General features: G+C 37.6%; 1 protein-coding gene across 4 annotated transcripts in view; it reads right to left on the bottom strand.

Moving 5' to 3' along the window:
• Positions 1-27,490, bottom strand: part of Ctnna2 (catenin alpha 2) — a 954,264-nt gene that overhangs the window by 679,275 nt on the left and 247,499 nt on the right. For 3 of the 4 annotated variants that reach the window (XM_026396076.2, XM_026396078.2, XM_026396080.2), the window contains exon 6: positions 21,921-22,124. In XM_026396076.2, the coding sequence (XP_026251861.1) occupies positions 21,921-22,124 (204 nt within the window). Of the gene's footprint in view, positions 1-21,916; positions 22,125-27,490 lie in introns of all 4 variants that reach the window. The other variant, XM_026396077.1, reaches the window with a different exon arrangement.

The following is a 27,490-nucleotide window of genomic DNA, read 5'->3' as shown; positions in this document are numbered from 1 at the left end:
AGATAGATTCCACCCTTCCGTCCCTGATTCCTTGTTGCCAGTTCTCTTTTTCCATCATTTCCTTTCATGTCACAGTGAAACTCTAAGGCAGGCCTTTTCAGAGCAAAGAAGGATACTGGATGCAGAGAGCTGAGAGGAAGGGTAGGCCCAGGCAGCCTCTGTGGCTGATGCTTTACAATCTAGATTTGCAGGAGTAAACCATCCTCATCTCTAGAAGCAGGTGGGGCTCATCACCACAGGGACCTCTTGGATCCCAAAAGGCATGCAGGTCCTCAGATCTGTCAATTAATCTCATCAAATTACCAGAACAAAGAAGGAGGTAAAATGGGCAATTCAATACAGCTCCCCCTAGAGGTACCTGTATTTTACCCGAAAGGTTAGGGTTGGGGATTTGGGGCAGCTGTGATAAGGTGAAGAGAAACTTGTGTGTGGAGAGAAATTCTACTATGATTTTTAAAACATTATATTAATAGGTTTTTATTTTAAATTCAAGTATATTCCTATGAAGGAAGCACTAGACAGGTGTGTGTGTGTGTGTGTGTGTGTGTGTGTGTGTGTGTGTGGACTGAACTCAGGGGCACTCAACAACGGGGCCACATCCCCAGCCCTACTTTGTATTTTATTTAGAGACAGAATCTAGGGGACAGACCCTCAAATCCCTACATCCATGTGTATGGATCAGGGATCTTGTAGGCCACTAAACTGTACTTGCTGGCCTGTATTTCCTTTAGGAACTTCTGTTGGTCCTCTCTGCTTGTCTGTCCCTCTTCCCTTTTGGGGTGACACCATAGAAAAGGAATAATTAATATTTCTCAAACTGAAATAAAAAGTACTTTAAAAATAAATTTCCAAATCCTTGGTGGACTGGTTAACTTGTAAAATTCTATGAAATTGTTGTGGTGATGTAAAATTACTACCAAAGTTTCTAAATGCGAAGGATTCTTGTGTTTATCTTGTGAACTCTTAATAGTGTATGGACTAGCCCTTGTCCTCAGATGGCACTGGGTAGCAGCAGTAAAAATCAATTAAGAAATACGTTCTTACATGACCAGCGTAACTCCACATCCTCTAAAACCACAAGCATGGGATCATAATTAGAATAATTTATACTTCCTGTGTGTATACTATGTCAAAATGGATTTTACTGTCATGTATACCTAAGAAAGACAAATTTAAAAAATGGCAAAGAAATACATCCTTCTGCATGATCATATGTTTTTCTGGAAACTAAAAAGTCATGGATGCAGAGTAACAGAATGTCATTTACCAGGGACTGGGGCTGGGGGTTGGGGATTGGTAAGATAAAAGAAGAAAAATATTTAAAAATGTATTCTTCATAAGTAAATTTTGAATTTTAAAAAGTATCCCTTATTCCTAAGAAATAAATGCAATTAATAAAAAGTCAAATGAATTTAAATGATAAAAAAACTGCAACTTATTTAAGAGTCAGTCATATGCAAGGTTTACTAACCACTATTAAACCTATGTGTACCCTGTAGAGTTGCATTGTGCAGGATATTAAAATTATCTATTGCATTTCATAATTTAAAGTTAGGTAATCAAAATTACCAGATTTTTAAAAATCACATATTATTTTTGCAGTTAACGAATCAAACCACATGAAGGTTGAATAAAGAGGCAAATTTCAAGTTCACTTGCTCTAAAAGCTATAAAGCTATAAAGCTCAGATTTGCTTTATACTGTTTAGTGGTATTTATTTCTGTGGGGTTCTTAACAGGTCAAGAATGCTTCAAAAACTTGCCTTGCTGGGTGCAGTGGCACATGCCTGTAATCCCAGAGGCTCAGGAGGCTAAGACAGGAGGATAGCAAGTTCAAAGCCAGCCTCAGCAATGGTGAGGGACTAAGCAACTCAGAAAGACCCTGTCTCTAAATAAAATACAAAGTAGGGCTGGAGATGTGGCTCGGTGGTTGAGTGCCTCTGAGTTCAATACACACACACACACACACACACATACACACTGCCTAGCTCTTCATTCATAGGAATATACTTGAATTGAAAAAAATTATTAATCTTAACTTTAAAAATGATAGTAGAGTTTCTCTTCACATATAATGAATGTCTCTGTAGAATAGAACTTATTTTCTGGTGGCAACCTCTGAAAATATGCAACTGCCAATGTAACCATTGGAGGAAATTTGCCCAGGATCATTAGCATTAATTAACAGCCAAATGGTCCTGGCCTCCAGGAAGTCTACAAAGTACACAGCAGAAATCCAAAACAGAAATCTGTGCTTCACCAGTTGCTTCAAAGCCTATCAGTCTTTTCCTTCTCCAAAAACAAAGTTGCAAGGTTGTGTTGTAAAGGCCAAGCTCAAGAGTCTTCCCCTGTGAAGAAGGGGGCTAGAACCCATAGTATCTCTTTTAAGAAAGGAGAATTTCTCCCTCATCTTTGATCATTTGTAGCTAGTTTCCTTCCTAACACCCCAGATAGGAGGCAAACTACAAAATTACTCTGTCAACAACTAGAGTATAAGGAATGTGGAAAGGAGTATAAATTCCATTCTAATCATCTCAGAGCCCAAAGTTCCCTTTAATTTTTTAACTAGCCTCATGTATAAAGTGAACGAAAGAAAAACTAGAGAACTGACAAACTGACATTCAGAGGACAGATCTTTTTTTTTTTTTTTTTTTGATGATGACAGGACCAATCTAAGTCCTACAGATGCATTTCTATAAATTTACAGAGGTGACAATGTCAGAGTTAGAGGAAAGCTTAAAGTCAATCCCATGCTCTAATTTCTTGGGACAGCATCCCTTGCTAAATGGTCACAGTTCTTGTGCAACGAAGATTTGGTGCCACAACTCACCAGATTCTGAGGCACCTCAAGTTGTTTCTGTTGGTAGAATTTGTTGGAGAGCTCTGGCTTCACAAACCTGTTTGCCTCCTATGGAGCCTAAATATATATTTTTATGGTCTTACATACACTTTGGTAATCATGTAGAATAAGTCTATTTTTTCTTTTGCAAAGGATTCTTTAATATTGAAGACAGCTGTCTTCTCCTTACTGTCATTCCTAATCAAAACATCTCCAGTTCCCTGAGCCCTGCTGTTTTAAGCATCATCCTTGTTATTTTCTAAAGACTACAATCATAAATCTTCCTCCAGAATCAATTTATTGCCCATTTTGAATTGAATAATTTAACTGGTTACCAATCTACCAGAATGCCTCTAGAACTCTCCAGAAAGGCATTAAACTATGTAAAGGTTTTGATGAAACCTGTTACATCTCCCTCACAAAGAAGAAATGAGGTTACCCTTACATGACTTATATTGAATAAACACATATAGGGTTTCAGTGATTATAGATTTTAAAAAAAATCTGAGATCTTCAAGTCATATTTAATACTATGTTCTATAATTTTTCCTGCTTCATTATGAAAGAAGAAATATATAACCCAATATATAATATGTAGCCCAAGAAGTAATATATAACTCAGGGATATGGTAGCAATTGCCACGTTATTATCAACACTGATTAATCACCTAGCAATGCGTCAAGGGCAGAAAGGCACTGCCCAGTGAGCTTTCATATCAGACTGCCAGGGTTTGACTCATTCCAAGGCTTCTGCACATATCTGAAGCTGCCACAGGATTCACCATTACCGCCTTTATCACCTACGCTTAATGCAAGTAGGCTCAGGCTGATTGGAAATTGGGGAAACTCGTCAGTTTTCTGTGATAGGTAATAATTCCCTTCTTCGATAATAATGTATCGAATTTCATCTGAATCCGATTAATCTTCATCAACAAAATACATTCTTCCCCATCATGTCATGAATAACCACAATGATCAAAATGTAGCTATTTGAAATCACAGATAAAGAATAGGGTAGTTTATTTCTAGATACTACAAGTCTAATTTCCTTGAAGATATAGAGAGTGTCTAATGTATCCATAGTGTCTATAATGGTGTTTTGTATAGAATGCATACCAAATAATGTTAGCACTGTTAACTAATCAATATGGCAATTAAAACCATGGCTAATAGCTGCCACAGGACATAGAACTATCTGAATAAGAATTTCAGGCCACAGGTCACCTTTCATGCAGATCCTTGAGCTTCTTTTGGGGTGTTTCCTGTGATCTCTGGAATCTATGCTCATAATTCTGGCTAGCACTCAATTTAAGAGATAACAATTAAAATATACTGAAGAAAGTTAAATGACCCCTTCAAATTCAATCTTCTATTAAGACACACACACACACTCTCTCTCTCTCTCTCACACACACACACACACAACACACACACACACACACACACAATGTCTTTCATTTGTAATTTTTTCCCCCTGATACTGGGGATTGAATCCAGGGGTGCTATACCACAGGGCTACATCACCAGTCCTTTTCATTTTTTATTTTGAGAGAGGGTTTTGCTAAGCTGCTGAAAGTCTCACTGAGTTGATAAAGCTGTCCTCAAACTTTCAGTCCTATTGCCTGAACCTCCCAAGTCCCTGGGACTATAGATAATGTACAACCACACCTGGCTAAAATTACTTCGTGGAATTTATTATGCCCCATACAGTGAACTTATAAAGACCACCAGAGAAGCAAATGCTGGTTTGCTTACAGAGCAAGTCATCAGTGAAGGGACCTAGCCTTTAAATGGACCCTGGGATGTCTAAGACATAAACACAGGCTCAGCAGGACTACACAATGCTTCGTGCCAGGAATTTTTGGCAGCTGTAAATATTGAATCAAAAATGAAAACATTCTACCATGTGAATATGATAAGCAGCAGATGAAGAAAAATATTTACACAGTAACAAACTATGATCAAAACCAATATAGAGCAGATTTTAAACACTGTTAAATGGTTTTTGTTTTTAAAAATATTGCTGTCAATGTATTTGATCATCCCCAACTTAGAGATATATTAACTCAATGAATAAGTAATAAATGTGTCTCATAAGAATATAAAAGTGATATTTTTGGTTCCATTCTCCTTTTATCTTCTAGGAGAAGAAAAAAATCAGTCATCAAGTTACTACTCTTCCTTCTCCTTAATCTTTCTCTTTTCATTTCCACTGTCTCACCCCTCATTTTCTGTATGTGCTCTTCTCAAGAGTTACTACTGTCTCTGTGGTCTCTTGTCTCCAGTGGACACTCTGAGAAGCCACTCTCCATTTTAGGCAGACATACTGCACAGGTTCCCTGATTCCACTCCCATGTTCAAGCAAAAAAAAAAAAAAATCAGTAAACAACTGCATATCAAATCAAAGTTTGCATTTCTTAATCTGGAATGCTAGGTCTCTCTAATCTAAACGTAACCTTCCTTTGCAAACTTACTTTTATTTTTTCTGTTTAGTTCTTTAATTTAATAAAGCTAGTGTGCTACCATGCTCAGTGGGTATCATTCACATTTCCAAAAAAATTTTACCTTATATCATTCCTATTGCCCAAAGTATAATCTCCATTTTAAAATATTTTCTAATTTCATTTTTGATTGACATATAGCATTTATACACATTTATGAGATGTGATATGAAGTTCTGATTCTTGTATACATTGGATAGATATCAACTCAGAGTAATGAGCATACCTATCACTTTACAATTTATTATTTGGAGAAAGGGAGGAGGGATGGAAATGGGAAAGACAGTATAATGAATTGGACATAATTTTCCTATGTTCATATATGAACATACAACCCGCCAAACTCCACATCATGTACAACCACAAGAATGGGAAGTTATACTCCATGTGTGTATGATACGTCAGAATGCATTCTACTGCCATGTATAACTAAAAAAATGTTTTAAAGAATAAAAAGAAGAAAAACCTTAAATTTTATTATTTCTTATGGTAAGTATATTCAAAATCCTTTCTTCAAACTATTTTGAGATATTCAATGCAGTATTAATTATATTAGCTTAACTGTATCAAAGAACAACAGAACTTCTTCTTTCTAACTGGTACTATTGTACCCACTGACCAAACTCTCTCCATCTTCACTGCCCACTATATTCCCCAGCCTCTGGTAACCACTATTCTACTCTCCAGAAATGTCTATTCAGATAATTAGTCAATTTTTAAATAGGATTTTTTTGTTCTTGGTTTTATTCTCTTATTCATTCACACCTTTCAAATAGTTCAAGTGTTATCTTTGGTATTTCATCCCTACTCTTAGCAAATCTGATTTGCATCTACTTATTTCTATCTTGCTACTTACTTTTCATTTATAATTGGAAAGAACTTAATTGGAAGGAACTCAAAGATCTGCAAAACAAGCCACTCATTAATTGTGCAACATTCAATATTATTGTAGTATAAAATGATACAATATTATTGTAGTATAAAATGATACAATATTATTGTATCATAAAATGATACATAACACTCAAAATATTACATTATTTTCTTTCTTTTTGGTGGGGTGTGGTGCTAGAGCCTCACACATGCTAGGCAAGTGCTCTACTACTGAGCTATATCTCAACCCCCTCAATACATTTTTAATAATGTTTTCAATAAGACTGTACTGAACAAACTAAAATATGCTCAATTACACATTTTATTTATAAAATTGAAAATTACCTTACCTTTGCCAGACAGTAGCCACATAGAATACATCATTTCTGTAATACTTAAAAATATTAAAGATTATTAATTATCATCTTTCGTGAGTTAAAGAAAATAAACAGACCAATATATCCAATAAGTAAATAAACATTACTTTTGCTAAACTGAATTGGTATAAAACAATTTTTCATTAGAAGGTAAGATAAAGCCTCCAATTCAGCTGTGCCTATCAGGGATGAGAATGCTACCCAAATAATAAAGAGTTGTTTGGAGATGTTTTAGATCATTAAAACTTATTTCTGTTGCCAAATATCCTGTGCATGTTATTTTCTAGAAAACAACAATTTCTAAATAAATTTCTAAAGAAAATGATGAAAATGAAGCTGCCAACCTGTCTAGTATCGTACTTCGTAGTCAGAGTGTAATGCCTGGCCAGGAGGGCAAAGCAGAATCAAAGAGGAGTGTCCAGGGAGTGACAGATCTGGCCAGAGGCTGCTAAGGACACTGAGTGGAGACAGAGAGGTGGGCAGACCTACCCTTGCTTGCTTGGGGAGACTTCCTACAGCTAGTGTCAATGGACAGCCAGAAGAGGGAAGGAGGCTCAGAGTCATCTGGACATTTCAGGATAGGCCTGCCTACTGGCAAAGAGCCTGGCTTCTCTGTTTCAGATCCAGGAATATATTCAGAAATACCTAAACAAGTTATACCTCATAATTAAATTTCTGTCAATTATCTGTCTATTTCAGATAAAAGTCTGGGGGCATGAATCAAGCACCTCGTTATTTTTCAAACATGTCTTATCAAATAATCTTCCCCCTCCCCCATGAAATTTTACATGACGACCAAAGATTTAGTTCAATTAGTATTGGGACTGCTCAGAGAGAAGTAGATATTGGAGCAGAGGGAACCAGAAGCCACATTCATCCCTGTCTTGCTTACTCACTCCCAGGAACTGTGAAGCACCTAAGGCCCCAGAAAATACAGTGTCAAAAGCTAATAAAACAAGCACACAAATTTATTAACCCTTACACATATAGATAGATGCCAGACTATATGTGATTGGCTAGTAAATACTCTTTGGTTCAGTGAGAAGAATTTGGTGGATATATTAATTTTGCAGGGAAAAATTAATAAGGTGTAATGCTAATAATCACAGCATATTAGGAATACATCACAAGAATTTCCCTAATGATTGCCCTCACTGTTAACTATTCTGTCTTGTTTCTTACCACTGTTTTCAGCAGCCATATGTAAATTTCATATAATCCACACTGAATTGATTATAAGTATATCAATGTGTCTGTTTATAAATCAATTTTAATCATAATTATAAAAATAAATATAACTGTTTATAAATCAAATAATCAGTTCACATGCTTGATTGAGTTTTAAGAATATAAAACTGAGTCAGAGTCACATATAAAATAATAACACAGGATGAAAAGATCATCTTATTTGATTCAAAGTAACTTTTAGATAACAAGGAAATGTAAAGGAATGGTCCATCTACAAGGATACTGTAGCTCCAAATATGTTGGGAAAGATACTTTAAGTTGTTTATTTCTAATAAAATGGTTGCGCTAATAACACTAGATTCAATTCTTTCTGAACATAGTACTAAAGGTCACATTTTGTTATCATTTGTGCAACTGTTATCTGTCACCTCCTAAGCAGAATAGGGCAGCCATGGACTCTGAAACAAAATTTCTTAAGAATTATTTATCATCAAGTGATAAATTCTGTTTCTATAGTTACCCTACTTAACTACAAAGTATTCACAACCCCAATTCCTTCAAGGTCTAAGTTGGAAACATTTTAATGCTTTCACTAAGAATGGTATGAACATCTAAATGCAAGAGCACTAAGATCAAATGGATTCCCACATCTAAGCTTCACTCCAGTGCGTCGTGTCTTACCTCTCTACTTTTATCCAAAACTCACTCTATAAACAAGCTTTGATCATCTTACCTTAGTTCATCTACTTGCTCAAGTTAGGGTACAAAACAACATGAACTGTGGACGTAGAGATGCAGGGCACCTATCATTTTGCTTTTAACAAAAGTAGGGTGTGGCAGAAGACCAATTTAACACACAAATTTATTACTGCTATTTTTCTGAAACCCCGTGAAAATAACAATAAGGCAATTTTCTTTTAAGGGCATCAATCTTTAAGAACAAAAATAATAAGAAGAAACAACCAGATATCAGAGGGATGTGTGATAGCTCATTTAGCAGGGCCAAGAGAGCTGAATCCTCAGCTAGCAATGCACAAAGTCAGAACAATGTGATTTACATGCAAAACCATTAAAGATGCAGAGATTTGAGACAGCAGCTTTTTCTAAAGAAAAGGAAGAGAAAGATGAAATTGTTTTTAAAGGATGATCTGTTGCAACTATTGAAAAAGCAGCTGGACCTCTATTAGTCCATTAAATAAAGAATAAGTGCATATTTTGTTCCTTTGTTTGTTTGTTTATTTAAAGCAAACTACCAGATCTCTCTTACTTGAAGCAAACTAGAGGTTTTGTTGTTTGCTTTTTTGTTTGTTTGTTTTGTTTTTTTAAGTAAAGGGTAAAAGTTAAGTCTTTGGACAGACATGGTTTGTTGAGCACACAGCCACAAAACTGAGTACCTGGGGAACTAGAAAATGTGACATCAGAATGCTGGCTATTATGGTTATGGTGTCTTCCTTTGTCTCCTACAATGCTGACAGTCTTTACCTAGAGACTGAAGTTATGAGAGTCTGTACTCTTGAAAAAAGAAAAAAAAAAACAGATTCAATCATCTGATCCCATTTATACCCTACTCCTCCCAACAAAAGCTCTTCTTAGCTCCTCTGTGATGAATTCTGATGATATCCTTCATCTGATGAATATCTTTTTACTTGAAGTTCTTACAGGGTTCTTCTGGATTCTCTAGATGCTTGTAGAAAGATTTTTCAGGATTCTAACTCTGAGAGAACTAAAAATTATTAGAGAAAAGACAGGCAATACAAAGTATAGGCTTTACTTGGAGAAAGGAGAATGCAAAAAATCCAGTGTTATGTCTAGATCCATTAATATGTACAACAAGAACCAATAAAAAAAAATCCAAGAGTGGCAATACAGAGACCAGAAGACCTGAGTTCCTTGGGATTTTATTTATGTGCAGCCCTGTGACCTTGGGCGAACTTAACGACTTATCTACACAGTCCCCTCAAGTGAGCCGGTTGCTAATTTTTGTCTAACGGTTTGGTTCTCAAATCAAAATGCAGGGTCTTTATGAAAATGGCTGATAATCCTTCAAGAATCCTAGAAAAACTGAAAGAAAATTAAGGAAAAAATGTGTTTTATTATTGGAGACCGATAAACTAGAAGATGGAAAGAATACAAACAGAAGGGATAAGGCACATAAAATCAGGCAATGTCAGTGATAAATAAGATGAATTTCAGAGAATCCTTTTACCTTTTAAGTCTCATGGAGAAAAACAGCTTTCCTAAAGAATTTGAAAGTATAAAATTAGCTATAGACTAAAGGTCTCTTAACTAATTTCTTCTAACATGCAAGTGTGCAGAACAAACAATTACAAAGGCCAATATTTTCTCTTTTGTAATATATCGAGGTGAAATTCACTGAATATGCTAATGTTGTCCCTTGGGTTACTTTAGTGGTGGGGCCGGTGGGGAGTGAGGGAAGGAAATGTTGGCCTACAAAGGTCTCCAGTGGTTCCTTAGCAGGGAGTGGAGAGGGATAATTTTGAGGGAACAGGAAAGGAAATGATGATACCTATTCCTAAATCTAATGATGTTGACTCGTGTTAGTTCTTTATGCTAGCCTAGTCCAAGGTGGATCCAAAACTGGAAGCAGAAGAATCCCTTGGGAAACTCACTCAAATCTAGCTTCTCAAGCTGCATCCCTGTAGGTTCAGTTGTTTTAGAACTGGGTCAAAGCCCTGATATATATGTCTTTCAAGATTTTCATATGTGGGTTCCACATACTGATTTAGGAGTTCCTAGAGCAGTCAAGCCAAGTGTTGCTTCTTCTTGGAAATTGTGCCCTAGAAGAGACATTGAAAGGATCTAGAGCAAAAGCTCAATTCAAGAGATAAACTGGCAAAAGCATAGCTCTGGGTTCATGTAAATTTCCCAGCTGCAGCCAAACTGGTAGTTAGTAAAACTGAAGTCAGCAATTAAGTTATTAAAGAAAGAGGATTTCTGAATAATAAGTGAGACTGGATATTTTAGGTCTAGCACTTATTGAGAGCACAGTCTTTCTAAGGATGATAAATTGTCTTTTTACAGATGGGGGAGAAGATATGTAGGAAGAAGAGTGTTTGAAGGTGGTGAGGATAGACAGTTTGAATTAAAAAAAAAAAAAAGTTACCCTTCAATTAGCAGCTCACAGGATGATCTGCTTGTCTGTGTCTAATAAATTCAAAGAAGAGATTAACCATCCAGCTTAAGAGTCTTCTCTGATATCTTACATGTTCAGGTTGAGTAATGCGCAGTTCAAGAAAGAATTCCCAAGAGATATTTTACCTGATCGTTTCTTACAACAGTATTTATTTCCACTCAGTAAAAGAAAAGCCATTCAATACCTGTGTGGTATTATGCTTGATTTGATCACTGGCTTATCTTTGTTGTTGTTGTTTTGGTTGTACCAGTGATTGAACCCAGGGACACTAAACCAGCTGAGCCACACCCACAACCTCTTTTATGTTTTGTTTTGAGACAGGGTCTTGCTAAGATGTTTAGGGACTCACTAAGTTGCTGAGGCTAGCTTTGAACTTGGGAATCCTCCTGGACTGAAATTACAGGTATGTGGCTTCCACACTGGGTTTAGAGTGTTTCTCTCTTTAGGTCCAGAGAAAAACACTTTTGTGTCTTTCAGGAAGTGATGGGCTAAGTCATTTCTGAAGTTTTCATCCCACCTGTGGAAAGTTATAGGAACTCAAAAGTGATCCACCTCCTGCCCCTCAGGTATATCCCAAGGGATTGCCAAAACAGATCAACCAGGAATGACAGAAATAAAATGGAGTGGCTTGGTAGAGCTCTCTGAACTGAAGAGCAAGAAAATGACATGCTCTGGATCATTTTCTCTTTGCTAGTTACTGGCATCATTTCAGGTCTTTCTAGAAAACATTTGATATGGGCTTCTGCTAGGGATTTAAATAAAGCTTTCACTGCAGAAAAAAGGTCTAGGCACTGCAAAATGAGGTCTGAGGAAACCAAGTAGAGTTGACCTGAGCTAATTTATTTACTTTATTTATTTATTTATTTTTTATTCTAAGACATGGAACTCAGTGGCCTCAAAATATATTGGTTGTGCTGCTGCTGCCTCTACAGCGTCTACTACTTCTTTCTTCTCCCTTCTTCCCCTTCTCCTTCTTCTTTTGTTCTCCTCCCATTCCTCCTTCTCTTCCTTATTATCACTATTATTATTATTATTATTAGAGGGAAATGAAAGATAATTTATTCATTCATTTATAAAATATTTATTTACAGCATCCTATGTGCCATGCTAGATACACTAGCTACTATAGGATTGTGAACAATATACTATTCCTGCTCATGAGTGTTAAACTTCAGTAGGGAAACAGATAATAACAACTCAAAGAAATGATATAATTTTGGAGAGCAGCAGGTGCAATTGCAAAATCAAATGTACCAATGCAATTAAGTGAACACAGCTGAGCTAAAACTTTGAGAAGTCATCTATGCAAAGTTTGAGAAAAATATTGCAATCAGAGTGGTCTTGGGTGCAAAACTAAGATATGGAAGAACTTTGGTGTGTCTGAGACATAGAGCGACATCACCACCAGTGAAATGTGTGATTCTTAGAATGTAATAATATCCTAAAAGAATCAAGAGAAATATTTCTCAGGATGGGTACAAGACATCATTAAACCCAACCAAGGAGGCTCTTTGAAGCTTATCTTTGAAACAATCCATTATGGAGAAAGAAATCCAGAGTTTGTGGTGTCCTATATAATTTGAAAACTCAAATGAAAGGTTTTTCTCCAGACTCATTTGTTTGAAGAAAGCATGCTCATTAACAGTTTTGTGACAGTTTTGTGAGGTCTTCCTTGAGAAACTAGAAAGTTTCCTCCAAGATCAATTGATGGATTGTGCTGTCCAGGCTGCCTTAACTACAACAGACAAATCTGATGATGCTGTCAACAAGCCCTGTTCACTAAGTTAAGGACATCCCCTTACTATCTCATGATGGTACTTTTTCTTCCTCCTCATATGGATTGACCTTGTGTAATTCAATAAAAGATTTCCAGGATGTCGTGAAGGGTTTATCTGATAAAGAAAGAAGCTGGTTAGAATTCTTAGAACTTAAATTTTCAGCTGGGAAAGGTTTTTATTTTCATCTTCTTGCTAAGAGATGGCCACTAACACTAGAGCAAGAGTGTGTGAACTGCATCATTCTGAACAGCAAAAGGCTGGACACATGTTATGATTTGGATATGAGATGTCCCCAAAAGCTCCTGCATTAATAATCAGAGGTGAAATGATTAGATTATAAGAACTGTAGCCTAATGGCTCCATCTTAACTTGATTGAGTGATAATTGTGGGAAGGTGGGACATGGATAGAGGAGGTGGATCCTTAAGGGAGTGCTCATGGTGATTGTATCTTGTCATCCTGGCTCCTGTCTCTACATCCTGGATGCTATGTCCTAAGCTGCTTTCTTCCTCCACACTCTTCTGCCATGAAGTTCTGCCTTATTATGGGCCCGGAGCAATGGAATTGGCCAACCATGGACAGAACCTCTGAAACCATGAGCCAAAATAAACTTATCCTCCTCTAAGTTGTTCCTGAAAGGCATTTTGGTCACAGTGACAAAAAGACAACTAATGCAATCCTCAACTACCAAGTCTTCCTCATTAGTTCAGGCTTCCTCCTACCCCTCTCAAATAACACCATCTCCCTCCACCATAACACCTCCCAATCCTGTCCTCCAAGTATGACCCATCAATTCTGAGTCTCTTGTTCTTACATCATTTCCAACACACTCTTCAATTTCTTTAAAGTTATTTTATAATCTGTCCTTAATAATTGTAAACCTGTAGCCCTTCTAAGGCTAACTTATATTTGTTATTTATACCAATTCTTATTGTTAGCTTGCCTAATTTTGCCTTAGGTGATTCTGGAATGCCATCTTCTGTTCTTTGGAAAGTTTTTGAGTTCTGGGTCTACAGTGTGTTCCTCTGGAGGGGATTGGTATGTGCTTCTACAAAGTATCTGAAAACCCAGTGTCCAGCCATGGATAGAGGTAAATGCATGCTGAGATGCACTTTCTGGTCCTGATAAGGAATGGTTGTCGGCTTCTGGTTAGAAAGTCCTGGAGGAGGGAGCACTTTTCCCCAGAACAGCACACACTCCCATTTTACTCTCTGAAGGAAAGCTTTAATTTCTTAGATCATGCTCAATTGCTGAAACCATCTGGGAATTCAGACTTTCTACCAAGGTCTAATCTGACTGGGCATCCAGCTGGGTCTCCAGACTTTTGTACTTTCTTTGTACATATGCCCCACTTAAAGCCTAAATCTAGACCATAAGAAATCCACAGGCCGACCTCTAGTATGCTACTTTATCATTTTTTGCCACTTAGCAATTCTATTACATTCCTGTAAGTTTATCCATGCATACAAAGGAATGTTCAAGAATTTTACCAGGCACAGTTGGTAGAAGGAAGAAAGAGAGGGAGGGAGGGAAGAAAAGAGAGAGAGAATGCTGAGTGCAGGGGTAGAGGAAGAAGATCCAACTACTGCCTGCTCAAAACTCTTTTTTCCATTGTAAAGAAGTTAACAGGGAGCCACTGAAGTTCAGACCTTTATTGTTCAGATGTGACAGGATACCATTCTATAGCTCTAAGATGTGACTGCATGTCCTAGAATCAGAGTTGGAGGGCAAAAATTAGAAGTTTTTTGGGGGGTGGGTTCTGTTTTTATTTTTGGAACCTGGATTTGCTTTGTATGGTTCTGAGTGCTCCATAGCCACACTGGATGCTGTGCACAGATCACCTTAAGGCCAACCAGGCACTGGCCAGTCTGGCTGTCCTCCTGGAGCCTCTCAGAGTCAGTGCGCATGTGCTTTGTGGAACTCCAGAACCTGGCAAATCTCTCTTCCACTCTCACCCTCATTATCCTCCCCAGGGAATTTGTCCTGACAGCATGGTGGATGTTCTCTCGACACCTGTGTCTAGTCCGTGCCACCTTACATGCCCTAGGGCTGAGATCCCATTACCATAAATCCAGTTGAATATCATTAGGAAAGGAAAACAATAACAGATGAAGAAGGATGGTAAGAAAAAATTTAAAAGTCTGTATTTCCCTATTCTAATTCCAGGGCACCTCTGGGAGATGCCCTGAAAGCTACCTGGATATGCAGGAAGATGGACTGTAAGTGCCATGACTCAAGAGCAAAAGTCCAAAACACTCAAGAGCAAAAGTCCAAAGACTCCCCTATTAACCGTATTTCTTTGGAAGAGCAGATATGAAGGACGGCTTTACTCTTTGAACAAAGGGTTGGTAACCTGTTTCTAATTTGAAATGTCTGGTCACAAAATATTAAGTAAAAATGTGTAAAGGACTGTTTATTTATGGAAGTAGAAGTTTCCTCTGGGAAACATAATTGCACAGATGAATTTAGAGTTTAAAACTAATAGAGGCGAAGGCATTAAATGTACCTGAAGACAGATAACCAAAAAGGGGAGGAGAAAAGATATGAATACGGAAAAGGCAAGGATAAAAATCTTCTCCCTGTAGGTACCAGGTATGAGATACTAAGAATCTTTCCACTGAATAAAGATATCAATCCCTTTAAGGCAACTCGTAATTTCTCATTAGAATGGAGGGCTCGTTCTGGGAGGAATGGGAACATCAGGTCACATATGGCTCACAAGCATTTTAAACGTCACTGTCTTTTCTGTTTTTATCATCCCACCTCCTGTGGCACTCAGGATGGAACCCAGGCTTCAGCTCATGCTAGGCAAGCACTTTACCACTGAGCTGCACTCCCAGCTCCTCTATTCTGTTTTAAGTCAAACCTTCCAATAAAAAAAAAAAAAAACCTATAATTAATTTACTATCTCCCTCCCATTTTTCATGGATTCCAACCTTCACCCTCCCTTCTTTTCCTTTTTCCTCCATAGCTTCCACATATGGGAGAAACCATAAAACCCTCAACTTTAGGAGTTTGACTCCCCAGTCTACCCTCTCCCCACATTATCATAACTGGCCAAACTGACTTTTGTGGATTTTATACCCTATTCTGTATAATAGTGGGAAGGAGAGAAAAGAGAAGGCCTAGATTATACTAGTAACAAAATTTTTGTTGCACCAACAATTAGCCTTATTCTTAAGTAATAACAACTAACTAATCGGATCTTTTTCCTGACTTCTCATCCTGGAGAAATATGGCAGGGTGACAATTCTTATGCCAAACTCATCCCTCCGATGGCCTCTACTTCAGGTTTCGATCCTTCTCTGGGACGCCACAATCAAAGTCAGGTATTGAACATGCCCACTAGTTGTTCTGGGCCAGGTGAGTAGCGCTACAGAATATAGTTGACTCAGAAATTCTGATAAATACAAATTAAATTTAAACAGAAAATCGGTAAAATACAGAAAAATACACACAGATGATTTTGAATAGAATTTCATGGGCATTTAAGTTTTCTCTATGTGAAAAGTTCATAAAATTGTCCAGGAGCCCCGTTAGCTATATAAACTATAAAGCCCTGTCCTCAGTCCTTTCCTATTTTGTTTCTTTGTCATGCTTTGGGTATAAATCAGGACACTATGCTAACAATGTGAAAAGTCTTCCTCACTTAATGTTTGTCAACATCCTTTCCATAAGTACACTTAAAATGCATTGCTTTTAAATCAATTTTTACATACTCATATAATAAAATGCTATGCAGACAATAAATATACGGTTAGAGAATGTTTATTGATATGGTAACATATTCACAATATGTTGAGTAAAGAAAATAGATTATAAAACACCATTTACAATGAGTCCATTTTTTTGTAAAAAAAAAAAATCAAGGCATGACATTATGTACGTGTATGCATGTGAGTGTAATAAAGCACTTGTAAACATTCAAAAACATTGGAAGACCTATACCAAATTTTTAGCAGGGTTTTTTTTTTTTACATGGGCTGAGATTATAAACCATGTTTTCTCCTTTCTTTACTTTTTATTCCATTACAGTGAACATATATTTCTTGTTTACTATAAAAAATAAAACACAGTGTAAAAGCCATGAGTTTCTGAGGCTCAGGGGCCCTGAGTAGCACTTCACCTATGACTCACACCACATTGAGGATCAATGTGTCGGAGCACAGCTGTGCTGGGAGCCTGGAAACTGGGCTACAGATGACTTTATAGAGCTCACCAGTCCTTGGGCGCCATCAAGAGCCGCCTGGACCTTAAGTTGCTCTCCAAAGCTAAGGCTATGATAATAATGCCTCAGGCACTTATAATGTGTGGATATGTCCACACATACATGTGTCTTTGTGTGCTTTTACTACCTGTACATTAGTAGTTTACAAGTTAGGGGATACATTAGATGCTTCAAGAAGTTTAAAAAATTTGGATTCAAACATTTTTATAAAATATGTAATTTTTTAAAAATATGAGTAAAAAAGCAACTTGGTATATTTTAATCTAGTAGGGATCAGCAAGTTGTTACCTTATGTCAACAGGATCTCTGCCATCACTGTACAAACAGTTGAATTCTAATTGTCTGATTTTTGAAAAAAAACTGTAGTTCTCCATTAATTATTTAAAAACATTTAGAGTTACACAGAGAATCCAGACATCTAAAATTGAACCAGGTTGTATATCACCCCCCCACACACACAACAAGGTCCAGGCACATCTGTTCATCACATTCTCATCAAGGCTAAACAGTGAACTGTGCATAAAAAAGTAATGGCTTAGTGCTTCTTAGTGTCCTGCATTTACAGTTTTAGTACCTAGAATAAGTATTAATTGTTCATCTTATAGTTCTGTATTATAGTTTAGTATTTGGAATAAGCATTATATTGCCCAGTCTGTTATATTTATAAGAATGTGAACTGTACTTAGACACTTTTGGTAATAGAACTTTGGAACAAAATTTTTCTACTTAAATACCCTTTCAAATACAATCTGCATAAGAGTATGCAGCCATTGCCAAGTAAGCTATTTATAAATTGTTACTATATCTGGGTAAATCTGAATTTTCTGTGCTACTAAAACCAAGTGAAGATATCATATTATCTACAGCTGACCGCTCTGCAACTGTCATTCACCATGCCCAGTGTCTACTTTATATCCATATACTCACACATTCTTCCCACTGGTTACTTTATAAGCACATTTTTATTACAAATATAGTCAGAATTCAGACATTCCATTTCCATGCTACCGCTCGGCACAGGAGACCATTGTCTCATGAAGTATTCCAAGGCCTAGGGACTCCTCACCTGCCCTCCTGATTTCCACTTTTACTGCCTGATCTCTTGCTTTCCACCCTGGCACTTTTGCAGCCTGATCTTCACACCTGAATCATGGCATTTTCTGCCAATGCTCTCCAAAGGTCTCCCATTCCATTAGAATGAAAACCAAGTTCCATATAATAGTGCATGCAGCCCTGCACAGACGGACACCTCATTGACTCACAAACTTTATCTCCTACTGACCCCTCCTCACTCACACAGCCATTCTGGCTCCCCTGGGTCCTCAGAAAAAAGGCCCTAGTCCTTTCCCCTAGCTCCTGCCACGTCAAGTGCTCTCTGTCCCCTCACCATTGATGTGTCATCTTCTCATTTTCCCAGTCAGTCCCTCCTTACAGCAGCCCTACAAGCTTCCTACCTCCCAGGATCTCTATTTCCCTTTTACACTTGACACCAACTGAAATAATGCTTACTCAGATTACTTACGCATTTATCATCTGTCTCCTCCTTGAAGAGTATGAGCTTCATGAAAGCCAACGACTTTGCTTTGCTCATTTCTGTATCCCCAGAAGACTGGGAACAATGTCTGCCACAAAGGAGCTAAGGCACATGTGTGGAATGAATAAAATATTTTAAATTTCAATCTATCACAAAATTTTTATCAATAAAATACCATGCTCACTTGCATCCTATCATGGGGTTGCTTCTAAGAGCTTTTTTTTTTTTTAAATGAAACAAATCTGTGCAAAAATTATAAGCTCCAGAGGAAAGTTTATGTGATCCTTATAATTAGGAACTATTTATACTACTCAGCATAATACTCCAACAACCACACTGATGGCGCTAATCCAAATTTACATTTATAGGTCACTTGTCCTTTTGAAAAGAGTCTATACCCATCCATCTCCACATGTGTACAATAGTGATGGTCTATTTAAAGGCAGACTATTTCTAAGAACTTTTTCACTTTGGGTTACATCTGAAAATGACAGAACTTAAAGCCACTCGGGGCTTTCCTAAAATTATTTCTACAACAATTTTTGCCATAGGTGTCTATTTCCCCAGGCTTTTGTCGCATAGTGCTGTTTCTTTTAAGTATACAATTTTTGTCACCTCCTCAATTCATAAACACAAGCATTCATTCATTTGAATATACATTTGTGGAAATATCTAACAAGGAGCTGAAATCCTACTAAGCTCAGAGTCACCATGGGCCAGACCACATAGCCTAGGCTCCAGGAAAATTGCTTTCTCTTTCTCAGCATACACAGCTATTTGCAGTCTCTCTCTTCTGTCCCTGCCACTGGGCATGTACAGGGTTCTAAAGCAGCTTTGGCTACAAAGGAGTACTACAAATTAAATTTTCATCATAAACAGAGAAAGAGAATTTTAGAAGCCAGAAATGTCAATTATGCCAATTTTAAAATATTTTTGGTTTAATGATTTCTTTATCTTAATAATATTGCATATCCCATCAGGATGAAAATCTGTGGGGTGATAATTTGATAATATCTGCATTCCCCAAAGCTTACAAAAGTGAAAAAGAAATATAATACCCAGGAATGTTTGAGTAATTTACCGGCTGCTGTTAATTACAAGAGACTTTTCAGTCAAGGCATACATGTGTGTACATTTAAAAAAAATATTTCATGCTTCAATAAAATAAATATAAATTGATTTTATATGGTAGAATAAGTGCACTGGACAGGGCAGTCTAGCTGAATCCATTTCTATCTTGAAATCACCAAAATAGTCTTGTGTCCAACTAAATTTTATGTGGTTAATATAAAAGTCAAATAGGTGGGTTTTTTTGTTTCAGGCTTTGATTCTGATAGTTCAATATGAATAAAATTTACATGCTTTAAAATACAGGCACTTCATGTATTCTATGTATTCTCTGCAATCATGTAAAAATGGAAACCAAATTTTAATAAAAGGACAAAAGATTCCGGTATTACAAGTTTCTGAACAAAAATGAGAGCCTGGAGTCAATAAAAGACAAAAATCTATCAGCTCTACTGATCTGTATGAGTTCACACTGAAAGAAAAAAACTTCCACTTAACAGTAGTATTCTGGACACCGAACTGAAAATTACATGTCACATCTTGATCGACTCTTCTTTAATCACAGTCAGTGATTTCCATTCACAGGAACAAACTTTTTCCCTGAATTATTTATACTGAGATTTTAACCATCACCATCTCTGTAGTTTTCTCTGTTTCCTTCTTGGTCAATAATCATTCACTGATAGAAATACCAGCATGCCGTAACACAAAACCAAATTCCACAGACAAGTAATTAGCCCTTTGCTTTTCTGCTGAAAACAACAAGAAACAGAATCACAGATTTTTATAAACACTCTTTTTTTTTTTTTTTTTTTTGACAAATCTGCTATTCAAAAGACTTGCTCAGGGCTGGAGAGACATTGGCAATCGACATTTCTGGCAGAACCCTACATCACACCCATAGACCAAAATCATAGAAAGTGTTGGCCATCCAGGGTCCTAGAGAGAAGTCCTCATGAGCAGCTGGGTACCACAGGATGCATCCACACTTTATTCTTTGTGTGCTGAAAATGGGCAAGTCTTCCAAAATCAAAGAATCTGAAGAAAACAGATTTTGATTTTTACTTTGTAGGGTGTTCTCATTAAATATCCTTTTGCTTTCTGAATAAAGTCCTCTGGAGAGTCTGGCAGGAGCAGCACATATCACTGCCAATGTATGACCCGAGAGCTGTATATGTTTACTTGGGACTATTAAAGGTGCTGAAGGGCTGCTTTGTTTCAGCACTGCCTCGGGGTATTTTAACACTACCAGCCAGGATTTCAAAAGCTGTGAGCAGATTTTCAATGTCTTACCTACCTGACCACTACAGAGGACATTCATTCAACATATAACATCCAGATATGACATGATTTACATTTTTTTTCAATTTATACTGAATTTTCACAATCCAGAGAGTCCAGGACATGGCTCTGGATCATTTACTATTTTTTAAAATATTTTTTTAATTGTTGATGGATCTTTATTTTATTCATTTATTTATATGCGGTGCTGAGAATTGAACCCAGTGCCTCACACATGTGAGGCAAGCGCTTTACCACTGAGCCACAACCCCAGCCCTGGATCATTTACTATTGAAAGCACTGGGAATTACCTGAGTTAGATAAACGTAGCAAATCAACACAAACATAATATAGTGACTTTCAAAGCAAAATATATATATATATATATATATATGAATTTTATCTCCATCTTGAAGTTTAAAGTCCACAAAACTGTCACATTTTATAACTAGAGGAGAGGATGGCTATTGCCTGTTCCTCGGAACATCTGATGCTACTCATACTGATTTTAAAACTTAAAAACTCAACTCTTATGAGAATTCCTCCTTGTATAATGAAGCCATAAAACTTCTCTAAATTTTATTGCAGTCAGAATTTCTCCACCTTAACCAATCCCATATAAACATTTAAAAAACCCATTGAGGATCTATGATTCACATCTACAGGTAGTCTTAGCTTTCACCGTGTGCTTAGTAGTGAAAGAGAACGCTCCATCTCCATTGTCTCCATCAGTCATTTTACCTTTACCAACTGGAATCCAACCAAAAGCAAACTGCAGCCACTAACATGACCAAGAAGTCATCATCATTCATGTAAAAAAACAAAACAAAACAAAACAAAACAAACTGAGTTTTCCCAAAATACCAGTCTCCACACCAAGCGTTTCAATATTAAACATGCCTTCTGAAACGAAATCAGGACACAGGCTATCTATCCCCCAAAGAGGATCTCTGGTTGGTGTCACCTGACACTCTTCCGGGAACACCTGTCCTGGAACACCTGTCCTCTTTGGGTGCTTGCGACACATGCTTTTCCTAACAGCCAAGAGATCGCAGAAGGGAATCCACGGAGACGCCAGGACCCAGAGAGCCCGGGACTTACATTATTCATGTACTCGCTGAGCAGGTCCTGGAGCGCCTGCCTCACTGCGTTGCACTCGGCCACGATGCGCTCGCGCCTGTCGTCGCGGGTGCAGGAGGAGTCAGCCATGAGCGCAGCGCCGCTGATAATGCTCTCCAGCCTCTCCTCCAGGGACGGCCGGAACCTGGCCTCGCTGAACGTCATGGGGTCCAGGATGATCTTATTCTGAAAGATGGCAACAAAGAAATGAGCAGCGAAGGGGGATGGCTGCCTTTTTTTTTTTTTTTTTTTTTTTTACTGTTTTCTAAACCATTAATATCTGAAGCCCAGGATAAGACAACCCCTGTGGAGGAGAAAACTGGTTACTGAGGCAAATTCTCAAATGGCCTTGACAAAGTGTTAACTTTTGTGCGATGTGTTTGCACCAAATGTACTCTTCTGGTTGAAGACACATCTTGTTTGAAGAATATGTTCTTGGCAAAGGCTATCTGAATAGAGCCATTTTCATGTGAGACGGTGACACTGGCTTGACATTTTTTTTTTTAAGTGCAGAAATTTCAAGGGAAAAAAAAAAACAGATTCAGTTGAGAGGGATTATGGGAAGATTTTAGAGCTCCGATATGATATGTCATCAGTAATGTCAGTATGCATTAGTCATGACTTGTATACATTACATCCTCCTCACGAAAAGCAGACAATCTCATGGAAGGATGTCTTTGGAAACTCAGACAAATAGCACCCAACAGGTGCTATTTCAATGCAGGTTAATTCCTCACTAGGAACTAATTTTTTTTGTGTGTGAAAATTAGTCTTATAGAAAATGATTCATGATGTGTATCTAAGTCCACATGCATTAGATTTATTGCAATTGACTGACAGTATCATGATAGAGGGATTCACATTTTTCTGAAGGAGCTTAGATAAAGGGGATAATAGTGATGGTTCCTAAAAGGAAAGAGTCACACAAAAGGGTGAGCTCAGTTTTACCTCTGCCAAGTCTGAGGAGCCTGGAAACTTGTAGGCAGAGGTGTTCACAGAAGGTTGGAAATATGCACCCAGGATTCAGGCAGTGTTAGGGTATCTGGACACAAGATAAGGAATGTCTCACTTGTGAAGTCAATCAAATAATAAGAAGAGCAGACTAAAGAACACCCAGTTTATATTAGTTTCAAAGGGTTTACAGAGAGACGAGAATCAAAAAGAAGAGGGAAAGTGCAGTCATAACTGTAGGCATAGAACCTGGAGAATTCACAGCTAAAGAGTAGAGCTGGACACTATGAATGAAAATAAACTATGTGACACAGAAGAAGAGCTAGTGCTGCCTGAAGGCTGGATTCCTTTGGGGATCCTGCTCAAGGCCATCATGTTAACTGAAGTGGAATGACCTGCTACAGGAGAGGTGGGTGCTCATGCTTTTGGAGGTGCACACCAGAGCAGCAATGATGATGCACTGAGATTTCAATCGTAATAGCAATTATCAGGAACACAAGCAATAATAAGTGTTTGCAAGGATGTGAGGAAAAAGGTACACTTATACATTGCTGGTGGGACTGAGAATTAGTGCAACCACTCTGGAAATCAGTAAGGAGATTCCCTAAAAAACTAAAAAATGGGACCACCATTTGACCCAGTTATCCCACTCTTTGGTATATATCCAAAGGATTTAAAATCAGCATAATATAGTAACACAGCCACATCAATGTTTTATAGCAGCACAATTCATAAGAGCTAAGTTATGGAACCAATCTAGGTGCCCTCAACAGATAAAGAAAATGTGGTTTATATATACAATGGACTATTATTCAGCCATGAAGAAGAATGACTTTATGACATTTGCCAATAAATGGATGGATCTGGAGACTGTGATAATGAAACACTACAATGCTACGTGAAATAAGCCAATCTCAACAAAGTTCAAATGTTCTCTATGATAATATGGATACTAACCCATAACAACAGGGTGGTGGGGAGGAGGAGTAGAAGTTCAGTGGATTCAACATAGGGGAATGAAGGAAAGGGAGGGAGGACAGGAATAGGAAAGACAGTGGTATGAATCTGAAATATCTTTGCTGTGTTGATATATGAATATGACTCAGTGACTCTCAACATTGAGTATATCCATAAGACTGGAATCTTAATGAATATAAGGTATATTCCATGTTCACATAAAAATATTGAAATAGACTCTACTATCATGTGTAACTAAGAAGAACATAAAAAATAAAGAAATCACATGGAATACTTAGTGCAGTGTATGGATATTTGGGGACCATCATTACAGGTGAAAGTTCCAAAGGAAATCCAAGAGGGAGGCACAAGTGTAACTGCTACACCCTCCATCTGCACTAGCACTGGGTCTGCAACGACTCTTCCCAGGGGGATTCATGTATTTATCCTGCTTTTCTGTTGATAAAGAAACACACACACACACACACCTGTGCACACACACAGACACACATGTGCACACACACACACACCACACAGACACACCACACACACACACACACACACACTACATTTTCTTAATCATGCATTGAGAACTGACATTCTAATTATCGTGAAAATATAATTAGACTTCCTACTTTATAAAGATTACTGATTTTCAAAGACCTATATTACAGAAAACCATATTAATATAAAACATTAAAAAAATTGGTTCGGCTTTAAGATTTCAAGAGACTTTAGAATCACATATTGGCTTTCAAGATACATTTTCATTATACTTTTTTTTTTACTAAAAATATAAAGAAGTGCCAATTTGACGGAAATATGCTGAGGTCAATTTGAACTTTTCAATAAGGGCAATTGTTAAACAGTTTCTCTGCATCACAGAGGAGAATGTACTACTATCATCAGAGTACTATTTCCTAAATTATTTTCTATGGAACACTGAACTTAGAGATATAATGTTTCAGTGAAAAAATAAGGTTTCCTAGCCAAATGTGTTTTGAAATACTGCATTGTCCTGAGCAAATTATCATATGAAATGCTTTGGAGAGTTCTGCATTAAAGGAGTCAGTTCACTCTTTCAAATGCATGCATTATCTCTGAGAGCTTAGGAACACACTTTGGGAAATGTGGCAAGGGATATTTGGCAGAGTCAGGCCACTAAGCTCCCTACCTGCCATGGCTTGGTGCTGTCAAGAAAGGAAATGTGTGAAACGCAGAGCTTGACAAACTCTGCATAAAAGTTACAGCATCCATCACATTTCTAATGGAATTATTCATTATTTATAGAGCACAAGGGAAAAGCTTTTTGAACAATCTCCCTGGAAAAGAAACAATAAATTTACAACATGCTAATCTATATCTATGATGCAGATGAGAAGCACTGCAATGATGGATGTGAAAGGCTAGTGGGCAGAAGCCACCCAGAGGAGAGCAGGTGGAAAGGTAAAGGACCATACACCTGGGCCTGCGTATGTGTGTGTGCGCACAGGCATGAGTGTATGGCGTGGGGTTAGATTCTCCTTGTGTGTCTATGAGTCTATAAGTGGAGGCGGAGTAGGGGTATGCCTGAGTATATGCATGCACATGTATGTGTATGGGAGGACACCTGGGGTGTGTGTCTCTGCATATCTCTGAGTCTATGAGTGGGTGGATACAGGTTGTATGCATGGGTGGAGGAACTTAGGTGTGTGTGTGTGTGTGTGTGTGTGTGTGTGTGTGTGTGTTTAGAGAACTGGAAATATTTCAGACTTTAGTAAATGGGGGCCGGGGGGGGGGGAACAAATGAGGCCAGAAGTTCAACAGCTAAAGTAAGAATCTGTCTCCAGTTGCTAAAAATAGAGAAAAGCAAATCACCGGAACTGAATCCTGATCAAGAAATACCCAGAAAACGAAAGCCAAACTGTAGTGAGGGAACGTGTGATGCTGCAGTATTTGGAAATGAGTAAAAAAAACAAACACCTCTTTCCTAACACACTTTAGTGTCTTTTCAGATCAGCAAACAATCTCTGAGCACCTATCCCCTGCCTTCTCACTTCTCCAGTTGAGCTCAGCAGGTCTTGATTTTCTGTGCAGCTGCCCTCTACTGGTGGGAATGTGCACAAGGCCACAGCTCCTTCCTATTCCTGAGGGAATATTTCAAGTGGCAAGTCCAAGGCTCCTGGACTCTTCCTTTAAGACCAAAGTGTTCTTGCAAGGGGACTGATTTCATGGTGTTTCAACTGCACTGACTTATCTCAAGTCACGCAGACTTTACTTTTTAAATGTTGACATTTTTTTTATTTTCATTTTCCTTTATGTGGTGCTGGGGAATAGAACAAAGGGCTTCATGCATGTGAGCCAAGCTTCTACCACTGAGCTACATTCCCAACCCTGGTACACGCTTTCTTAAACTCATTTAAATTTTTCTATCTTTCTCACCTTTTAGTTTTATCTTACATCATAATTTTAGTTCAATTTTAAATTATGAGCCTACATTTCTTTTAAAATTTCTATATCTAGTTTAATTTCTTCTAATCCTTCCTCTTCCAGTCTGTTTATTTGGCTTGCATATTATTTTGTGTTGCATGGGTGGTTGTTGTTGTTACTTATTTTAAATTAGCATTAGTGTTTAATTTAAAAATTAGTGTTACTAATTAAAACAAATAAAAAATAAATAAATTTAAAAAATAAATTAAAATTAGTGTTTCCATTCTTGTAGTTTATGGAGTGGTACTTGGAACAAAAAGATCTAGTCACAATAATTCACACCCAGCAGAGATGGCCTGAGTCCTATTCTGCACCAAGTTGGTGCTGTAGTCAGTCCTACAGCCCCACATAATTGATCTCCCATTTTCTCTGATGTTGAACTCTGTAAAAATTTTAATCTAAAATAATTCAGGAGACCATGTATTTCAAAACTACTTCTCTGAATAATACATTTGCCTGCACTCACTACACATACGATTGTTAGAAGAGAACTGCTTTTAAATTGCTACTATCGCTCATTCTCTGTACAGGAGTTGCATGATCTAAAATTTTGGTGCAATCACTGGGCACTGAGCTAGCTTGACACAGGCTCCAACACAATGGGGGAAAGGAGAGAGATGTCAGACAGAGCCAGCAGTTGAAGGCATTACATGTGATGTCATGGGTCCTTAGCATTACGATGTCCACCCCACTGAAAAGAAAAATGATGCTAGAGATGTTTTCCCATAGTCAGTCATCTAGTAAACAAAAAGAAAAGGATTAGAATCCAAGCCTTTTGGCTTCAAACCCAGTGTTTCTCTGTACAGAATGCCCACATTCCATTGAAAGGAGTCTAAGAAATCATAACTATAAAAATACATTCTACTTTTTAAAAACTATGAAATTCTTCTAACACAAAAATAACAGTGTAAGTACCATCTGTCATATTGTTCACATTTACATCACTAGAGTCACCTCACTCTTCCACTGGATAATTGAGAGTTTGCTTTTCATTCAACAAATGGGTGCCTGTCACTTGATGGTATCTTAGGGTACATCCCAAACAATTCCCCTTTTCAAGAAATTGTCTACTAAAGACAAAAACAAACCCAAATGCAATCGATTCTAACTTGGGAAACATACCAATGGTGTCAGGCAATGACTGAGGGCAAATTTGCCCAGCTGGGAGGTAGTTA

This window comes from Urocitellus parryii, chromosome 12 (genome assembly GCF_045843805.1).
Source record: "Urocitellus parryii isolate mUroPar1 chromosome 12, mUroPar1.hap1, whole genome shotgun sequence".
NCBI lineage: Eukaryota > Metazoa > Chordata > Mammalia > Rodentia > Sciuridae > Urocitellus > Urocitellus parryii.
The sequence above is the reverse complement of the archived record's forward strand: the minus strand, read 5'-3'. Positions and strand labels throughout refer to the sequence as shown.